The sequence below is a fragment of the Pongo abelii genome, chromosome 1, assembly GCF_028885655.2.
Source record: "Pongo abelii isolate AG06213 chromosome 1, NHGRI_mPonAbe1-v2.0_pri, whole genome shotgun sequence".
NCBI lineage: Eukaryota > Metazoa > Chordata > Mammalia > Primates > Hominidae > Pongo > Pongo abelii.
In genome coordinates, this window is record NC_071985.2 from 209,257,400 (window position 1) to 209,277,927 (window position 20,528).

The 20,528-nt window shown below is 47.1% G+C and overlaps 1 protein-coding gene and 1 long non-coding RNA gene across 3 annotated transcripts in view; one reads left to right on the forward strand and one right to left on the reverse strand.

Moving 5' to 3' along the window:
* The window catches only part of GRHL3 (grainyhead like transcription factor 3), a 44,718-nt gene extending 37,913 nt beyond the window's left edge, over positions 1 to 6,805 (reverse strand). For both annotated transcript variants that reach the window (XM_009233714.3, XM_002811277.3), the window contains exon 1: positions 6,553 to 6,805. In XM_009233714.3, coding sequence (XP_009231989.3) covers positions 6,553 to 6,569 — 17 coding nt within the window. In that variant the 5' untranslated portion in view covers positions 6,570 to 6,805. The remainder of the gene's footprint in view (positions 1 to 6,552) is intronic.
* On the forward strand, positions 1,603 to 20,061 carry LOC129051942 (uncharacterized). Its single transcript, XR_008516520.1, has 3 exons — positions 1,603 to 4,460; positions 15,162 to 15,304; positions 17,846 to 20,061. It is a non-coding gene; the product is annotated as an uncharacterized LOC129051942 (long non-coding RNA).
* Positions 20,062 to 20,528: the final 467 nt, after the last annotated feature.

The window sequence follows — 20,528 nt, forward strand, 5'->3', positions numbered from 1 at the left end:
CCACTAAGGAGGAAATCCAAGATTTGATAATCCCTCACATTTGCATAGTGTTATATTTTTCGGTGTGCTTCTCATACATCTGTCATCACCTCTGATCCTGCAACGCCCCTGTCAGGTAGGGAGGGAAGTTATGACTGTCCTCATTTGAGGAAAAACTGAGCCATGGAGAGGGCCACTGGCTTGCCTAAGGCCACTGAGCTTGTACCTCAAGGCATCAGGCCTAGAACTGAAGTCTCTGGCTCCCAGCATCCAGAACCTTCACAGAGCCGCCTCCTCAGAGTCTCCCCGTCTGGCTTCTCCTCCATTTAGGAGAGAGTTGGCAACAAGATCAAGAGAGAGGAGCTCAGGGGTCTACCTGATAGGCCTCACTTCTTGAGGCCTCCTGTCCAGTCTGTGAGGAAGTGCAAATTGCCAGGGCCAGTGCTCTGGGAGGAGGGGATGGGACCTTTCCCCAGTTCACTGGCACTCAGCACAACAGGGGTGTGGTGCCAGCTGCTCCATGCCCAGTCAGCCTCAGCCTTCATGGCTCCAACGTGCCTTATTCTGGGCACCAGGAAGGTGAAAGTCTAGAGTGATAAAGTGGGGTTTCATTCCAACAAGTCTCTTCTGACTCAAAATGCCCACTGCTTTCTGGCTGAGCTACTTAAAACCCCCAATAAGACCAAGGAAATTCTGTCTCAGCCATCAGTTGAGAACTTTTGGTATCATTTCCTTCTGTTAGAATCCTGGCAATTTAGGATGCAGACAGACCTGAGATCTAGTTCCAGAGAGGGACCTGCCTAAGGACATGCAGCATACGGCAGGATGGGACTCAATAGTTAAGCTACGGAAAAGAAAGTACTCACTCAACTTCCCAGGAGGTGGGAAGAAAACTCAACACCAAAGGAGGTGGTCTCAAGCTCCACCAAAGGAGGTGTGTGGCACAGGACAGATGCAGCAGGCTAGACCCCACTTCCCTTCAGCCAGAGAAGGAAGAGTTCCAGGGGCCGCCTGAGCTGGGTGTTGACACCCAGATACTCCCAATGACTTGCTAAATCCTGCCATGAGCCACCCAACCTCATTAACAGTGATCAATCACTCTCTAATCACCCACAGGGAGGCCCTGACACAACTCCTCACAGAGGAATCATTTTTCAGTCAGCCCCACACACGATGTTCCCTGGGCACGACAGGGGCGCCCCAGGGTTCTCGTGCCTGCCAGTGGCCCATCTGGTTTTCTGGGTGTACAGATTGTGAAATGTGCCTTGTCACATGGGCTGGGGGCTCATTTGGGGGCCTCAATGGGGAAATGGCAGAGTGTAGGGCATGGCTCTGTAATGACTCCAGTTTGAATGAGGCAGTATGAACTCATCGTTATGGGAGTGGGCCCAGAGCTTTGCAGACCTGGGTTCCAGGTCCAGCTCTGCTACTTACTGGGTGACTTTAAGCAAGCAACCTGACATCTCTGTGCCTGTTTTCTTACCTGCAAAATGTGAGGCGATTAGAATGCTAACCTCACAGAATTATTATGAGAGCTACTGTTCATTGAGGGATTACCAAGTACCAGCTGCTGGCTGACAACTTCTAGTCATTGCCTTTTTTTTTTTTTTTTTTTTTACAACTTTGTGAAGTATTACTGTTGCAAGATGCAATGAGATAATGCAGGTAAAGCGATCAGCATAGTGCCAGCACATAATAATGTGAACTACTTTTATTATTATTACTAATACTTTGTGGGATAGTCCCCAGCAAACTGCACAATTCACAGCCTTTCTCCAGCCTATGAATCGGGATATCTCTTCCTAGCTGGCAGAATCATCCTGATGCTTGGAGATTTCCACTTAAGAGGAACACGCACTACCAGCTTCATCGTCAGGACCCAGGTGGGCAAGCTGACGGTGGTCAGGCTGCAGCAGACACTTTTAGTTGCATGTAAATTATCTAGGTGCCCTTTCCTAATTATAGCAGAAACTCACTTTCTTCTCTTTTAAAAATTCTTCCCTGTATGGGAATTTTTCTTTCATGCTATATTCTCCTCTTGGTGTCTTGTCTAATTTTCCTTTTTTCTCCCCTCCCATCTATTGCTCAACTGAGGTGTGAAAGAAGTTGAAATCCACCTGTAAACCTGGGGGTGCCACATCCCTTCATTTATTCACTCACTGTTTCACTCAACAAACATTCACTGAGGATTACTCTGTAAATGGCCACGTACTGGGTGCTGAGGACAAAACAGGTGAAGGCCACTGCCATTCATATGGCTACACTGTTCTGTCCCCTTTCGGTCCCTGCCCTTGAAAGTTCCCAATTCTTGCTGACCTCCTGGAAAAGCCTAGTGAAATAACACCAAATAACGGTGAGATAATTTCCCTTCAAGACTTTCACTAGGTCAGTTGTTCTAACCTTTTTAGGAGGCAAAAGGAATAGAGAGAGGGAGGCAGCCAGCCAGGATTATTTGCTGCATTTTAGATAGGAAAGCTAAGTTCCAGAGAGGGGAGGGAAGGCAAGAGAGGGAAAGGAACTCAACTATTTAATAGAGTCAGGCCTTGTGCCTTTTTATTCTCATACATGCCTTCTGAGGTGGGTATTTTTATCATCATTTTACATGGGCAAAAACTGACACTTAGGTTAAGGAGCTCATCCAAGTCACCCAATCTATAGGTGGCAGAGCTGGGCTTAAAACACAGGTGTGATCTTGGAACTAAGCTTTCAACCTGCTGACTCAGCAACTGCACTGCAGGTCAGTAGTGGATTTGGGAACCTCCTGCTTCCCAATCCTCTGCCTGGTCTTCTAGGCCAACAGTTTTACAACTTGGACACGCATCAGAATCACCTGGAGGGCCTGTGAAAACACATAACGCTGAGCCGTACCCCCAGTTTCTGATTCAGTAGGTCTAGGGTGGGGCTGAGAATTTGCATTTTTTAACTAGTTCCCAGGTGATGATGATGATGATGGTCCACGGACCACGGTTTGAGAACACTGTTCTAGGTGTTCTCTTTCAAAATGACTTCCTCTCTTCACCTTAACGATTCCAAAGGTAACACAGGTTTGTAAAATACAACAAATATATAAAATGTAGAACCTACAGAAAAATAGGTAGAATGGAATTCATCCACATTCTTCTGCTCAGAAATAACCACTCTTAACAGTTTGGCATATCCCCTCTGTCTTCTTTTCAGAGGCTAAGCACAGAGGAAGCGGGTGGCCTATGGCTGCTCCGCTAAGACCCGGTTAAGATCCCAGTGCTTCCGTGAGACCTAGGGCAAGCCTGAACCAAGTCTGGGTCCCCTCTTCAGCAAAACTGCATTTACACTCCCATCCCACATTAGTTTGTTGGGAGGGTTTAAAGAAGAGCGTGTATTTATCAAGCACTCGACACAATGTCAGATGCGGAGTCAGCGCTCCATAAATGTTGGCTGTCATTTTTGTTCTAACGTAAGAGAAAGCTGGATGATCCCATTTGGGTTTCAGCCCCGTTTTCCCTCTTCACTCCTCCGGTGGTTCAGTGGGAGCTCTGCCGACCGACCGCCTGGCTGCGGCCACTCACTGCTGGGACTGCGCGGCCTGCCCGCTCCCAGCAGCTGGCGGACCCACAGGACCCCCGCGCGGCCCGGGCCGCCGCCGTTAGGGTTGGCTCAAGCCTCTCGGCCCAGTCCGCCAGTTTTATAGCCCGAACTCAAAGAGGGCTTTTAACTTTTCGTTCAGCAGCAGCGTAGCTCCGACTTTTAATAACACACCTCGTGCACGACAAAAATTTGCTCCTGGCAATCATGGTTTCGACCACAAAACCACAGCAGGGAGGCGTTCCCGATTAACTCTTTCAGTGCTCCAGGCAGTCTGGAGCCGGCGCTCCTGGAGATCAGATAGAACGGAGGCGGCGGCCGCGGTCAGGACTGCGACGGTTCTAGTCCCCTTCCCCCAACCGAGTCGCGTCTCTGCGAGGCTGGGGGGAGACTCCAGGCGGCAGCGGTGGGGCCCAGAGAGCACGGAGCGAGGCCGCAGGGGACGCTCCTGCCTCGGTGCCTTAGACCTACTGTGTGCCAAGCCCCTTTGCTCCAGAGGGGAACAAGAGGTCACCGGCGAGGTCGCCTGCGGCTGCAGCTCGCCGGGGGCCCCGACGCACCTTCAGGAAAACCCGACGCCGGGCAGCTCGCGGGCGCCGGCTGTTTTCCTGCGAGACCCAGGCGGTCCGCGGCGACTTCCGGCGCCCTCGGCCGCAGCCCAGGATCCCTTGCGCCCTGCGGTAGCCCGGGGCTGCCCAGGGCTGCGGGCTCCAGGCACCCAGAGCGCTGTGACCACATGAAAGGCCCGGCGCTCAGCACCCGCCAGCCACCTCCAGCTGGTTTCTAACTACACCGCCGGGGCCTCCATGCTTCTCAGGGACCAGCCTTCGAAGTGCCGCCTTACACCCGGGGCCTGGCCACCGGGCGGGCGCAGATGGAGCTCTGGTCCACATTTGGGAGCTCACAGTTGTTCCTGCCAGGTAGGTGTTACAGACAGATGAGCAGACTGACGGTCACGGAGGACAAACAAATTCACCAGGATCCTGCTGTTGGTAAGTGGCAGAATTTAGAGTGAAGGCAAGTCCCACTTTTTCCACTATATCAAGGCCTGGCCAGAGTTGGCCATTCCATGAAGGCCCCAGCTCTAAGCTATGGCCAGTCCTCTTAACTTGGCACTTTTTAGGAGAATGTCGAGGCCGCAACAGCAACAGCAGCTCAGAACTTGCAAGCCAAGCGCCGGGTATCCTCCCCTTATCAGTAGGGGCAGCTGAGCCCCCAGGCTCTGCCATTGTAATCTCAAATGGTGGCTTGGAGTCCGCCTGCAATTACTCAGCAGGCAACTGGCTTCCCTCACCCCACCCCAGACTGAGAAGCCTCAACTGTCAGCGGATCTGACTTCAAATCCAAACCATTAGGGAGGAGAAAAGCAAGAAACCTTTCTGTTCAAGTAACCCAGCTTCAGAACACATACCCCCTAACGTGCGGTAATGAGTACATTCTGTCTGTAGCCTCCGCAGTTTTAGCCAGCAAATTTAAGTGGGATGGAGACACATCTCAAGATTTTTTTGCGTGTTCAAAGTATGGAAAAATAGCAAGAGGTTTGGGAATGCTCATTGATTGGTTAGTTCTACATGAAATGACAATGGTGTTACTGGCGTGTTCTCCACCAGCCTTAAAAGCAATCACTATTCTAAAATTGTCAAATCCTCTAACACCATGAGGTGGATACTACTGTTGGCCACAATTTACAGGTGAGGATTAAGTGACTTGCTCAACATCACACAGCTATAAGTGCTAGAGCTGGGACTTGAACCCAGGTGTCAGTACCAATGCTCCTGCTCTTATTCTCATTGTGGTCCGATTGTCAATACATTGTCAACCCCCGGGAAATTCATTCAAAAGAAATGTGCCTGTTAACCCAAGTGATTGTGCTGTGAACATGAAGAGCTGAAGGGCTAGCTAGAACATAGAATCCTGTCTGCAATCGGGACCTAGCACTGCTCTGCCCACAGATCTTCAAGTTCTTAAAAGTCTGTTGAGGAGCAGTTAGAAAAAAGATGGTACAATCCTTGCCTCTGCCCACTCACCTCTGGGGGTGGCAGGAAAAGGAGAGCCTGTGTTTAAAGGGTTCTGGCTTCTCCTGCCAGCTCCCTGAACCCAATCTAAAGCAGCCCAGATCCCAACCTCATCCTGCCTTCTCTAAGGTCTGGACCTCAAGAAGTACACCATGGTGAAGATCAGCATCAGTCAGTCAGGATCTTAAATCTCAGATGTGGGCAGGAAGGCACATGCATCCTGCTAGCCAACAGAGGTGACCTACCAAAAATCACTTCTCATCATCCCCAGCCTTAGAACTGCCTCTGAATAAAATGAACCACATTTTACTGAACACATCTTTGGACTATAGCTTTATGCTAAGCATTTTACAGCATTTATCCCACTTAACTCTTTCAAGAATTCTACAAAGCATTCTTGTACCCGTTTTCCAGATGAGGAAAATGAAGCCCAGAAAAATTGAATGTCTTGTCTGAGACCACCCAGGGACAGAGCCTGGATCTGAACTTAGGTCAAGCCCACTACAAAGAGTACACATGCTTAACCACCACACTGTAACCTTCCCACTTGGGACTGTTCCAACCCAGCAAACAAGTCCCTTTAGAGAAACCCAACTCTCTGCCTAAGACAGCTCTTAGAACTACCTCAAAGAAGTTCCTTTTGGCAAGAAGATAGAAAGCCTCGATGGGATTGGGGTTGTCTGATTTCCAATGCCCCTTCAGAGGATCAAAAAGTGGTGTCAGAAACCTTCACAGTTTCAGTCTTGTGTTTCCCTGCCTGGCTCAAAACTGCTCAGCAAACAGAATGAGAAAAACTATTTTCCCAGGGAAACACTCATCTCTAGCTTGAGACTGGGGCTTGCCTTGACACGCCAAAGTAAGATCGTCAGCCCATTCATTTACCCTTACAAATTGCTCTGTGAATCCCGGTGCCGGCCTCCCCGCTCTTCCCCCTCCAGGAAACCCCATCCAGCCTCCACGCTCTGAGAGCGGCAGGTATCCACCGATGTTTACTCACTCAAGTTCATTCGACATCTTCCTGGTCCCAAGCTCCGACGATCAGCACTGAGGCTCTGCTGACCGCTTGTCTCTAATTCTTGCCTGACACAGACATTCTCTGCCCAGGAAAGTGTTTGATTTATGTTGAGGTTTGGGTGTCGAGATTTTGCTGACAGGTAGGTTCCCAGCAGCGCTGGCGCTGATTGGCTACAGGTACAGGTGCCGGCGACTGGCGGTATACCTCAACAGGTGCAGCTGTTAACTCTTAGCCCGCCGAGGAGGGCGGAGCTATGGGGGACTGGCTGGGTGGAGCTGGCCAATTCCTTCCTTGGTGAGGGGGTGGGGGGTGGAGATGAGGGAGGAGGGATGGAGAAAAAAATGTTGGAAAGAAGCAAGATAACTAGAGGAAAAGTACAGGGACAAACAGATAACCTGGCTTAAAGGAAAACTTGATTCCTGTTTCTAGTCATTGACTGGGTACCCAGAAACATCCCTACCCCCAAATTTCTTTGCCCCCTCCTTCTGTACCACTGGGGAATTCTCAAAGGAGAGAGCAACTTTTCCCAGGTAGATCTTTGTATAAGTTCCCTTTTTTTTCAGTTTCCCCTTTAAGATAATATTTATGAATAATCTTTTACAGTTACTCAAGTGACTTCTTTTGGTTCTTAAAGTAACCCACTGTGGTAGATTGATCATCGCTTCCCCCTTCCTCTTCAACACACATTTTACAGATGAGGGAGGAAATGGAGGCCAGAGAGGCAAAGTGCCTTGCCCAAGGGCACAGCTAGCGAGGTCCCAGCCCAGATCCAATCTGCAGTCATCTCACTCCAAGTCTGGCTGCCCCTTGGGCTGAAGTCAGTGGCCTCAATTCAATAGACATTCATTGAGCACCTGTTGTATGCCAGACTCTACTCTGGGTTCTGGAGAAACTGAGGCCAGAAAAAACAGGGGTTACTGTTCTAGAGGAGTTTACAATCTGGGGGGTGTGTGTTGGTGGTAGGGGTGGGGAAGTAAAGGAGAACAGGCTTTTATTGGGTGTGAAGGGGGTGTGGGCAAGCCACATACCTCTAGTCCGCACAGAAGGGATAGAGAAGTTGAAGGCACCTCCGAAGCCTCAGCCAGCTGGTCATTTCACGGGCTCCAAGTGCTTCGTTCGGTATTGGAAACTTGGGAGAAATTCAATGCCTGTCAGATGAAGTAATTGTGGAGTAATTGCTGTGAGCTGTCTTCTATAAAGAACAAGCTTGGTAACCCCAGAATATCCACAAACACAAACAGGAGAATGTTAGAGCTTTTTAAAGAGCTTCTTCCAGGATTAGTTTGAAATTAAATCTAAGCCAGAGATCTTGGCATCTTTTTTTCCCTCTCTCTTTCTATTCTCCCCTCCCCCACCTTTCCCCTTTTGGCAAATTATCTCTTTGCTCTGTCTTCCTGGAAACTTCAACTTGGCCCACTCCTCTCTCTCTTCTCTGGGAACGGCAAGTGAGGTTTCAGCTACCCCTGCCAATTTATGGAGGTTTTTCAGGGTAAAGTCAGAATTCAAAGGAGTCCTCTTGGGGTGGGGTCAGGGCTCTGGAGAGGGGGTACTGGGTTTGAGAACTCTCAGAGGTTGGTTTCTCCCTGGAGGCTGTGTTGGGGGAAGCCCAGGGGACCCTAATAAATAATAGTAAATAATTGCTAATAAAGCCACTTCCTCAGAGCAGCCCTCTTCAGTCACCCTTGTTAATAAAGTAGACATTCAATCACTCTGGATCACATTACTTTTTGTTCTCTGCAGAGCCCTTATGACTTATGATATAATGTAATATGACCTATGATATTTTTCTAATTGTTCATTGTGTTTCTCCCCTTCCTCTGGAATGTAAACTCTGTAAGAGCAAAGACTTTGTGTCACTGGGGAATCTCCAGTGTCTAGCACCTAGCTTCATATACCACAGGCACCGGGCATTGTGCTAAGCCTTTGCATGCATTGTCTCGCCTAATCCTTACAGCAACCCTGGGAGATAGACATTTTTGATACCCCCATTTTATAGATGAGGAAACTGAGGTACAGAATACTGAAGTAAACTACTCAAGCTGCAGAGCTAGGCAGTGGTAGAGCTAGAGCTGGGATTTAATCCGAGAGCAGAGCCTGGGTGCCCAACCACTTCACAGAGGTTATTTGTGGCTGAAGGGCTATTTGGTGCCAACTGTAACTGCAAAGCTTATTGCAGTCCGAGGATGGCACACTCCTCTGTATGTACCTGTCTGCCCACCTCATGGAAGGCTGTGGAGTTTCTGTCAACCATGTTGCAACCCACAGGTGAAGGGCTGTGGGGTGACTCATGCTGACTGGGCTCGGGGGAGGCTGGGATTCCAGGTGGCGTGTCTGTGCTCGCTGGGCTTTTAAAAATGGGTCCTCTCCCTCTGCCTCTAGGTTTTGCCTCTTTCATCACCCGCACCCATCTTCAGAGATCAGCAGAGACCCAAATCACAGGGCAGAGGGTTTCTATGTCTCCACACACAAGAAGGCTACGGAAGTGTCCTGGATGGGATAGGAGGACTGGTGGTTTGGGTTAGGTAGGCAGGAACGCCATGAGCCAGTTTGCAAGGTCACCAGACCCCTCAATAGGAGTTATACCTCCCAGGCAGGCGGTACAAGTGCTGTTCCAAGCCTTCATCCCAACAACCCAGAGATGCCAGGCCGTGCTTTGCTGCTGCCCCCTTCCTGCTCCTGTGGGGCTAAGCAAGGCTGGCACCTACTTCCCCTTCATGGATCAGCACAGCTGTTGGTTCCTTTGCAGAGGAGATTTAAAACAGAACAGCTATTCCAAAAAAAAAAAAAAGTTAAAAAAAACATAAACAGAGACCAGCCAATTACATGTAACATAATAATTACATCCACAATAACGACAGTAAATAATGAGGGCTGCTGTTTAGTTAGCGTTTGTATTTTGCAAGCACTGTGCTAAGACTTACCTATGTGATAAGATAGTATTGTTCTGAGACTCACAGGCCTCCTTTCAAATCTCAGCCCAACCGCTTACTAGCTACATGATGTTGGGCAAGTGGCTACAGCTCTTTGAGCCTCAGTTTCCTCACCTGTAAAGTGTATATAAAAATTGTATTCCTCCCTTATAGGGTTATTGTGAGGATTAAATGAGATAATGCGTGTGAAGTGCATTATCTGTACCTGGTGTCTAGCACTCAATACTTGTTAGAAAAGCCTTTTTTTTTCCTTAATTCTCATTTAAATCTAATGAGGAAGGTATTAACCTTATTTCACAAGTGAAGAAACTGAGACTCAGAGGTTAAATGATTTGTTGGAAGTCAAAAGTTAGCTGGGTGTGGTGGCTCATGGCAATAATACCAGCACTTTGGGAGGCCAAGGCAGGCAGATCATCTGAGTTCAGGAGTTCGAGACCAGCCTGGCCAACATGGTGAAACCCTGTCTCTACTAAAAAAACAAAAATTAGCTGGGCATGGTGGCATACACCTGTAATCCCAGCTACTTGGGAGGCTGAGGCAGGAGGATTGCTTGAACCTGGGAGGCGGAGGTTGCAGTGAACCAGGATCGCGCCACTGCACTCAGCCTGGGTGATTTTTTTTCTTTCAAAAAAAAAAAAAAAAAAAAAGCCAAAAGCTAATAAGTTAAAGAATTGAGATTTGAATGCACATCTTTCTGATTCCATTCTTGCAGGACTGGACTAAGTTAGGGAGTGCCCTGGGCTCAAGTTCTTTCTGACCTCTGGCCACTTATTGTGTGACTGAGTAAATTCTCTCCTCTCAGAGTCTCAATTTCCCTCTCTATAAGAACAGATTAGTGAATCACTATAAGGGGGGAGTTCCCTATGAAAATCATCTTGATTTGCTTTTCTAGATTACTGATGTTCTTTCTCCAGATGTTATGATCTGCCCTCTTGGAGGATTGCACAGTCCTTCATCCCTCCCCTCCTTTCCACAATCATGCCTGACCAGAAGCCACTGTTCCCAAAGAGTATGACACTTCTCCTTGGCATGTTGGGGAGGAGTAAAAGTTAGTGCTCACTATAAGTGAGCACTGAGAGCCAGGGGTCCTCTGTGTGTCTGTGAAGATTGTGTACTGAACAACGACAGCACCATTTATCAGACGGGACGTGCGCTGCTGAACATGAGGGCGCTGCTGAACATGAGGACCCTGCTGACAGCCGTCCTTTTCTAACACTTCAATGCTTTCTCATTATCCAGAACTCTTAATGCAAATCTGTTGACCTATATTCAAATATTGAAAGAACATATACCCACATTTCAACAGTGCCTCTCTGTGGGCACTGAAATACCAGGATTTCAATCTTTTCCCCGTTTCCCCCAAATGGGCTACATTGAACTTGCACTGCTTTTGTAATTAGAAATTCTATACAAAGCCCCAGTTTAAATGTCATTAAACCAAAATAATTTCCCATTGACAAATGGCCATTGTGTCCCCATCCTTCCTGGGGCAAGGGCAGGGATGAAGAGAGTGAAGACTGAGTCCTTGCCCAGTGATCCCCTGGGAGGCACAGGAATGGAGACGGGGGGCTGTCCGGCTTGCAGGCTCTCAGCAGCGAGCTCAGCTATCTGATCTCATTTTGATTTTGCAATTAAAATTACTATCATTTATGGAGCACTTGACGCCGTAATGCTAGCTGTAGATGCTCTATCCCATTCCTACCTGTAAAGTGGGGTCACATGGTTGGCCAAGTTATAAAGAACCTCAGCTCTGAGGGTGACTGCCTGAGGCCTTGGACAAGCAACTTCACTTCCTTCTGCCTCAGTTTGTCCTCAGTGAAATGATTGCTATGAGGATTAGATAACAGTGTCCATAGTATGTGTCAGGCACTGTTCTAGTGCTTGATATATATATCATGTAATTCAAAAGGCCTGTGAAGTAGCCGCCATAAGTATCCCTGTTTTACAGAAGATGGTGACAGTCCCAGAGAGGTGATATAACATCTAAGGTCACCTGGCTCTCCCCTTAGTAACGGAGACGAAATCAAACTGAAGTTGGCCTGATCCCAAAGTTGTGGAAATAGTCCTTTCAAGCTTCCTAGTCCCTGTCTGGAACAAGGTCTAGGAGGGATAGATAGAAGGGAGATGGGAGGGAGGGAGGGAAGAAAAGTAGATAGGTTGGTTGATAGTATCTGCAAGGCAGATAGGATTTGTAAACTTCTGGAGGGCAGAAACCACACAAGGAAAAATAAATCTCACATGGCACTTGTCCTGTGTCTCAACATAATAGGTGTTCAATAAATGTTTGTTGAATAAATGAAAAGTGGATGAATGAATATAATCTCACACATTACTGACATTCTGGGCAAATTAGGTATCGCCTTCTACCCCCCACCCCACCCACCACCACCCAAAGGAAGACCTCCAAAGTTTGAATTCCCCTACTCCCTCTTATTTTCATGCACCAGTGCCTTCTCTTTGCACCCATGACTTCAGGTCTGTAAGTAATTTCCCATCATGCTTCAGTAGGGTCAGCCTGGGGATTAAATTAAATGAGATATTGACGTAAAACCTATGGCAAATAGGTACCCAATAAAAGGTAGCTGGTGTTATAGGGAGCACCCAGCTTAAAAAAAAGGCCTCAGCCACTTCCCATTTCCAGCCCCAGTACACAGCTAAGTTCACAGTATTCAGCCCTCAACCTCCCTTAAATACAGTCTCTGCTAGATGTAGAGCTCTTTTCAAAGTGTTTTCCTGTGCTTCATCTCCTCTGATCCATACAGCTATCCCAGGAGGAGGGGACAAGAGTGCATGGTTGGCCCCATTTGTTAGACTGAGGTTTAGAGAGAGTGCCCCTGGTTAAGTGAAGAACTTTGGATTGACCCTTGACTTTCGGACAAAGCATCACCCTAGATACCATTATGGGTCCTAAGGGGTCACAGAAGTGCTGTCCTGGGCACTCACTCAAAGCTCAATAAAATATTCTGTAGCATTTCATTTGAACGTTTAACATTTAAAGTAAAAGCTTCATTATAATGTACTTAAGCAGAGGGATAGGCCACACACCCTACATAGAGAATATGGCCCCCCCCTTTTTTTTTTTTGAGACAGAGTTTCACTCTTGTTGCCCAGGCTGGAGTGCAAGGCTCACCACAACCTCCGCCTCCCAGGTTCAAGCGATTCTCCTGCCTCAGCCTCCCTAGTAGCTGGGATTACAGGCATGTGCCACCACGTCCAACTAATTTTGTATTTTTAGTAGAGATGGGGTTTCTCCATGTTGGTCAGGCTGGTCTTGAACTCCCAACCTCAGGTGATCCGCCCGCCTCGGCCTCCCAAAGTGCTGGGATTACAGGCATGAGCCATCGTGCCCGGCCGTGAGAATATGGCCCTTCTTTGAAGGCATGGACGGACCTGGAAGTTGTGCCTGCAGAGCAGCAGGACATGGAACGGGCAGCTCTCAGGCCCTTTTACATTCTGTACTTTAGATGTTTATCACAGTTCTTCCAATAAGACCACCTACATTCCTTCCTGGAGCTTCCTTGGACATGAGGAATCATGGAGTCTAAAGTCACCCTGAAAGCTCTCCTTAGAAATAAAAGTCTCCAAAAGCAAACAAGCAGTTTTTTTTTTTTCTTTTATCCAGTTGATAAAGATGAAAGAAAATACTAATCACAGTATTGGCAAGGGAAAACAAGCGTGCTCCTTGCTGGAAGGAGAGAGAGCCAGTCTAAGCTTTGGCTTTCGAGTTTAGCTCATCCTTTGATCTAGCAATTTCACTCATAGGAATTTTGTCTAAGCAAATAATCTTTGTATGCAAAGAGTTACCTACAAGGATATGCATTAGAGCATTGTTTATAATCCTGAAAAATTAGAATTAATAAAAATACCCTTCACAAGAGATTCAGTGAAGTAAATTAAGATATCTGAATGTAGCTGCATGCCCCGCTACAGTTTAAAAGGGTGCTATGGAGGCTTCCTGTGTACTATGGAAGTTATTTACTGTGCTTTCAGTACAGTTGTTTGCAATTATGTGTCTTTATGATGTTCCAGGGAATAGGCTCAGTGTTTGACCTCGTATTATTCTCACAACCACCTTATGATGTGAGTACTATTATCTTTATTTTGCAAATGAGGAAAGTGAGGTGCAGGAGTGAAACTTACTAAGGTTATTTTCAGGGAGTTTCTGAGCTAAGTCTTGAATCTGGGTCTGATTCCCTACTTTTAAGTCTTCCCTTTACTCTACTTTTAGTAAATTAGTCCATTCCTATTTTAAAAATCCATTTATATGAATAGAGAAAACAATAATTCACCCCAGAGAGTATTATGGATATTGGAGTCAGTGGTGATTTATGCTTTATTTTTGTTTCTGTGGACATTATTTCTTCTGTTAATAGGAAAAAGAAACTTTATTTAAAAGTAACAAATCAGAGAAGGCTTATCCTCTGCTCAGGCAGAGAAGGAAGAAGCAGCCAGAGTGCTGTCTTGAGATTCTTCCTCTGTTGCCAGGAACCAGCCAGAACAGGAGGCAGTCAGGGAGAGGGGAGCCAGGGAGAACACAGCCTCAGTCCTGGAAGGAGAGGGCCTGCTGGGAAGAACGGAACCCAGCTGTCTTGGCCCCAGGTGAGCCCTCACCTGTGCCTCAGGCCCCAGCAGCCCAACCACTATTGCTGAGTCTGTCTTAAAAGAGGCCATTAAACAAGACACTGCCCACTTCCAAATAAAAGACAGCATCACGGAGAAAAACGTATTTATCCCCACTACCCCCACGGCAAACACTGGAAACGTATTTCCTCCTCTCTGCAGGGGTCAAACTGGGGCCTGGAGGGTTAAGATGAGGATTTCCTTGAAATGCTACAGAGGAAAATTGGCCAAGGTCTGGCTTGGACAGAGGGTCTTGGTGCCCCAGTGCTGAATGGAATGAGTAGGTGGCCAGGGTCAGTGCGGCCTTCCTAGATTAGGGTGGGGTGGGGTGAGGTGGGGCAGGGCAGGGCGGGACCTGCTCTGCTTAGAGAGGTTCAGATAGGCACAACTAACCCATAAGGTCCTAACCTGTCCTGTTTCTTAGGAGTGTTCCTTCAAAGGCTGCCATTGGTGTTTATTTAGATCTGATCTCACTGGAGAGGGTGGGGAGAGGGAGGGTTTTGCTGAGGCCTTTCTGGGCCCTGTATCCCCGCTAGGAAGGCAGAGGCCATGTGGTCAGAGGTTAAGTGCTCAACCTTGGGCCTTGAACATTCAGGTGAGGGGTTTTCTGAATCTACCGCTGGCCTGCTAGGGAATTTTTCAAGGCCATCAGTTTGGGGCCTTATGGTCCGGCGGTGGAGAAAAGGAAGGACTTAGAAACTGTGGCCTGCAGGGGCCTAAGAACCATATCTTACGCCACGATCAGGCCCCTCTGGCTCTTCTCTCAGGAAGGTAACCGCTCAGAAGTCACCATCAATCTCCCCACCCCTCACTTGCCCCTGCTCACCCTTTCAGCCAGTGCTCCGGGCAGGCTGCCACATTGCCTAGGCACATGCGTTATTCATTTATCCATTCATTCAGTGAGTATGGAGAGTTATTTAATCATCACCAATTATAATAGCAGCTCTCATTTTTTGAGCACTTTAACTCTCTGTCCGGGTCTGTACACTTTACCTGTCCTGTTTCACTCAGTCCTAACAAGTGCCCACCTCTATTTTATAGATGTGGAAGCTGAGACTTAAAGAAGCTATGAAACTTGATCAGTTCATGCAGCGCCAGAGGACCCAAGCTGGGATCTCAACCCAGACTGTTCGGCTCCAAAGCTGAACTGCTACATTATGTTGCTTCAGCAAACAGTCATTCAGGTAACTTGGTGAGGACGTGCTCAGTTCAAGCAGCTATGCCACAGTCTGGGGAGAGAAATGAATAAGGTATATTCCTGTACACAAGCCCAGTGGGGGAACCTTGATGAAACCCTTCTACTCGAAAACCTTTCCTCTGCTTGCAACTAGATGTTTGGAAACATTGTTTTGTTGTCAAATTTCACAAAATCTCTTGTGTTGGAGGAGTCCGTTAGACTTCTCTAATTTCACCCTTCAGGTGATGCAGAAGTCTCTACTGCCGACTACCTGCCCTCACACACACATACACAGAAGGTGGAGCACATCTAGCTTGGATTTTAGAGCCAGTCTAGATGAGTCTGTATCCTGGCTCAGCCGTTCACTACTTCTGTGACCTTGGGCAAGTCCTCTGAGCTCTCTGAGTCTCAGTTTCTTCATCTGTAAAATAGGCATAATTTCACCGTTGTGAGGTTTTTGCAAATAAGGTAACACATTGCAAAACATTCAGCACCACTCTGGTGTATAGTTAAGACCTGGTAAGTGTCAGCCATTGTCTTTTATCATTAGGGATGGGCATCTCTTGCCACCCCAGTGAAACAGTTCCTTGTCTTGTCTGTTTCTTTGCTTCTGCCACCCGGGGCACTCAGCCCAAGGCAAATGTGCCTGATGATGGGGGTTAGTCATCAGGTTCCCCTGCCTCAGAGGATGAGAGCATGACTGCTGCTTTCTGCCCAGGCTCCTAAGAAATCTGATTCATGCCTTGCCAGTACTCTTATGAATATGCATACTTCACCCGCAGCCCTATCTCCTTTCACAATGAGCTCAGTCATTGGCACCTCCTGGGTCATGTGCAGACATCCTCAGTATTACCCACTGATGGGCACTGGAGAAACCGCTAAGAAGATGAGTCTTGATAGGCAGGTGACAGTGACTTGACTCTCTAGTCCAGGGCTTTGCTGTTTGGCCATACTTCAAAACTACCAGCGGCCTCTGAATTGACTGATGACCCAACATAGGGTCACAGGATTTCATTTGACTGCTCTTAGACTAAAGTGACAACTTGGGACAGCCGCATCTGAATGGGACCAGTTTGGGAGCCTTCTGTTTCACCCTCTTTCTCTCTCCAGTCCTTGTGGGTTCCCTGAAACGTGTGAGGTGGTTTGGAGATGTTGAAAGTTAAGCCCCTCAAAGAGAAGACTTATGCCTTAGATTAGTGTTAGTGATTACAAGCTCCGGGTTTTGAGACTGATCTGGGTTTGAAACCTGGCTCAGCTTTTTGTTAGCTGTGACCCTAAGCTTCATAACTTGTTTCTCTGAGTCTGTTTCCTCATCTATAAATGGGATTAATAGTAGTATTTATTTCATAGGATGGTTGTAACGATTAAATGCATGTAAAGCACTTAATATAGTGCCTGGCACACAGTAAGTGCTCCATAGCTGTTACCAATATTATGCAGCAGGAGAGACAGCACAGGACCGAGGGGCAAGAGATCAAGGTTTGAGTTCCAGCTCTGCTGCTTGCTGGCTGTGTGACCTCAGGCAAGTCATCTTCCTTCCCTGAGCCAGTCTCTCCAACTGTGAAATGAATGGTTTGAGTTTGAAGGTCACTCAGGTTCTTTCCAACCGTCTGAGATCTGTGACTTCGAAGGTGCCAAAAAAAGAAACAAAGGAAAAAATAATTAGTAGCAGATGCCTTTATCAGCCAAGATAACATTTCATAAACCCCCGGGCCTTGACACCATCTTCAAAAGCCACCCCATCCCACAGCTTCTAGGCAGAACCTTCTTGACCAGATAGGGTGAATGAACTGTTTGCAAGACTTTCTGGAGCCACAAGGAGGCCTCAGGGAAGGTGTAAGGCTAAAAAGCGAAAACTGCATCACAAAGGGAGCAGGCCTGAGAAAACCAGCTAACCCCAAACATCAGACCTGGGGGATTCTGCCTTTTGGTGCCTTGGGCAAGAATCATCCTCCACTTGACCAGAATGGATTAGTTTATGGTAAGGGAGGGATGTTGTCCCTAGAGCCTGGGGATGTCCTGATCTGTTGTAAAACAGGCCCCACCTGGGAAATAGAACATTTTCTTTTCTGGGGCCTAGTGACCTCTGACACCCCCACCCCCTTCTTCCTGGCCCACTATGCAGTCTGAGTCACACCCAGCAGGAGACCAATGCTGGGAATAGAGGAGGCATTCAGCATCCCCCTTACCCACAAGAGTCTCCACCGAGTTATTCTTAAGCCCTGCTTGAACCCTGAGGGCGATGACATGGGCGGGATTTACAGAAAATAAAAAACAGTCAGTTTCAACTCGTTCTACCAGTTTTTGCCCCTTACAGTACAAAGTCTCTTAATCATCTTAATGTAACAAATTTCCCTTTACAGAGACAATGGGCTTTAGAGGAGTTTAGTGATGTTACTAACAAACATAAGTACCTTGTACTAAGCTCCTGGTGCCCAGGTGTTTGAGGTGAGAAAAACTGAAACATGAACAGCCCAGAGAGGTAAAGTGACTGGCTCAAGGTAAGTGGTGGAGTTGGTATTTGAACCCAGATCCCCTGTTTCTTCAGAACCTCAGCTACCGCCATGACTTTGTGTGCAAACCTGTCTGAAGCCTGTTGGTGAAGCTCTCTGCCCAGCTATGAAGAGGCACAGATCTGCCTGCCTTCCTTGGAAGGCTCCGACTCTTTTTGTGGAAGGCCTACCTTCTCATCCTTTGGCAGTTGGGGAACTGAAGCACAGTGAGGGAGATGAGCGTGCCATACAATGAGAGGACAGAGCTCAGTGCTCTTCACTCATCTGCCTGTGGGAAAGAGGCCAGTTCTAGGGGTGGGGATCGCGAAGGAGCACCCTACCTCCCTGTCCTTTTCACATCCCATGGCCAATAGCCATGTACTTTTTCCTCCTCTTTCTCTTGCCCAGCAAATACAGGCTCCAGCTGCAGCCACTTTGAAGATAAAGTTTCCTCCATAGAAATTCTGCAGTACAGATGTCCTTCGACGGTCCCAGTTCAGTCCTGCACCAGTTGCTTTTCCCACTGGGAAATTTCTTTCCTCTTCCTACTTGCATGCAACTGCGAGGCAAGGCTCAAGCCCCGCTTCCTTCTCCTTTTCCTGTGCCTCCCTGTGGAAGGAGCTCCCTCTTCTTCACAGCTCCAGGCTCTTCCCTACTCTGGCCCAACCTTATGGGCATTTTGCTCCATAACTCTCCTCGATCTGAACCGCTTCTGATTTCTCTCAAGTCATGTCGGGGAATCTCACAAATGCATTCTGAGAAATACAAGAATGCCTGAGATGTTCCAGGCAGAAAAGATTCCAGGATCAAAACATTTGGGAAAAGCTTCATACCTCTTCTTAGAAATGAACAAGGCATAGTCATCAAGCCTCTGAAAAGTCCTGCAGTCAGGAAACCTGCTTTGTTTGTTTTTTCACCCAGTATTTCCCAAACTAAGATGGCCATGATTTCATCTCCTCCATCCCCACTGACTCCTATAACAACCTGTAGAACCAGTGATCCACTGTGGAACACACTTTGGGAAACACTGTCCCCAGCCCTCCAGGAAGGCATAGAGTTGACCTTGCCTTCATTTATTTAAACCCTTCCTGTTTCTCTGGGCTATTTACTTATTATCTCACATAAAAAATAATCTAAGGTGATGTCTGCCCAATTGGGTTTTTAGGAAAGACATACCCGATGGGAATGAAGATTTTCTTAGCAGGATTTGATGAGCCCATTACTAGAAAAAAAATCAAGGATTTCCCAGACTTTTGGGGTGAGGAGAGAATTTGATACAACCAGCAGAGGCTGGGCACAGCGACCCACGCCTAGCACTTTGGTAGGCCAAGGAGGGAGGATTGCTTGAACCCAGGAATCCAAGACCAGCCTGGGCGACATAGTAAGATCCCATCTCAATTTTTTAAAAAAGGATTTATCAAACTTGTTTCCCAGTCAACGGATAAAGCCGGAGATGTAATGGCCAGAAACCCAAAATCTAGAGTTCAGTACCAGATAAATACTTTTTGGGTGAATAAATGAATGATCACAAAGTTGGCAGACATTGTGAATGAATGGATGAATTAATAAACAATCAAATAACTGGTCTCCAGGCCTCCAGACTTCCTGAACTTCATTGGATCTACCTGCTGTGGCCGCATATATGTCTTCTCAAAACCCAGATCTCATCAGTCCACTTTTCTGTTCCCTGGCTGGCTCCCTGTTGCCTTCAGGATGAAGTCTACACGCCTTTGTCCTGGCATTTAAAACTCTGCAAAACAAAGCTCCAACCTAGCTTTCCATCCTTCTTTCTCTTCCCCATTGGGTACCCCTTACTCTAGTCACACCAGTCCCCAATTCACTTTATCTGTCTCCTTTTCTTTCTCGAGCTATTCCCTATACCTCACCTTTTCTACCCTGCCTGCATGGTTGCTTATTCAATCCTAGCAGTGCTTTCAGGCTCAGCTCAAATTTTATCACCCATGTTAAATGAAAGAAGCCAGACACAAGAAGGGGGACATTCTGAATGATTCCATTTATATGAAGGTTAAGAACAGGCAAAACTATTGTGGGGAAAAAACAGAACTGTGGTTGCCTTTAGGGAGTGAGGATTGATTAGAAGGGGTTTTGGGGGTATGAAAATGTTCTTGATCTTCATTCCAGTGGTAGTTTCGTGGGTGAATACATTTGCCAAAATTCATTGAATTGTACACTAAAGATCTGCATTTCTCTGTATTGTTAATTTCATCTAAAAATAAAAATCTTACCACCCAGATCTCCCTGGCAAGAATTCACTGCTTTGTCCATTATTCTCTCAATGCACTTTGTCTGTATTGGCAGCACTTCACTTAACATAGACTGCCTTCTTTGAGAATAATTTACGTATATGTCTGTTTGCCTTCCCCACCACGTAAGAGCTTACCTCTAGGGCCTTCACACAGACACTCAGCAAACATTTGTGAGATTGAGTTAAGGCCCAAAACCAACAAACAATAGCAGCTATCATGTATTAAGCACCTACTATGTGCCAGGCTGCATGCTAAGTTCCTTACACACATATTTAATTTTATAATATAAAATATGTAATGTATGTATACATACATATATATATATATATATATATATATATCCCATGAACTCAGATCTATCTCATGAGCTACTCTGTATCTGAAAAGAGGAAAATATGCATAACAAATGTGAATGGTATAGCTCGATTACATTAAAATACAGGCAAAATAAGTGTGTTTCCAAACCTTATGG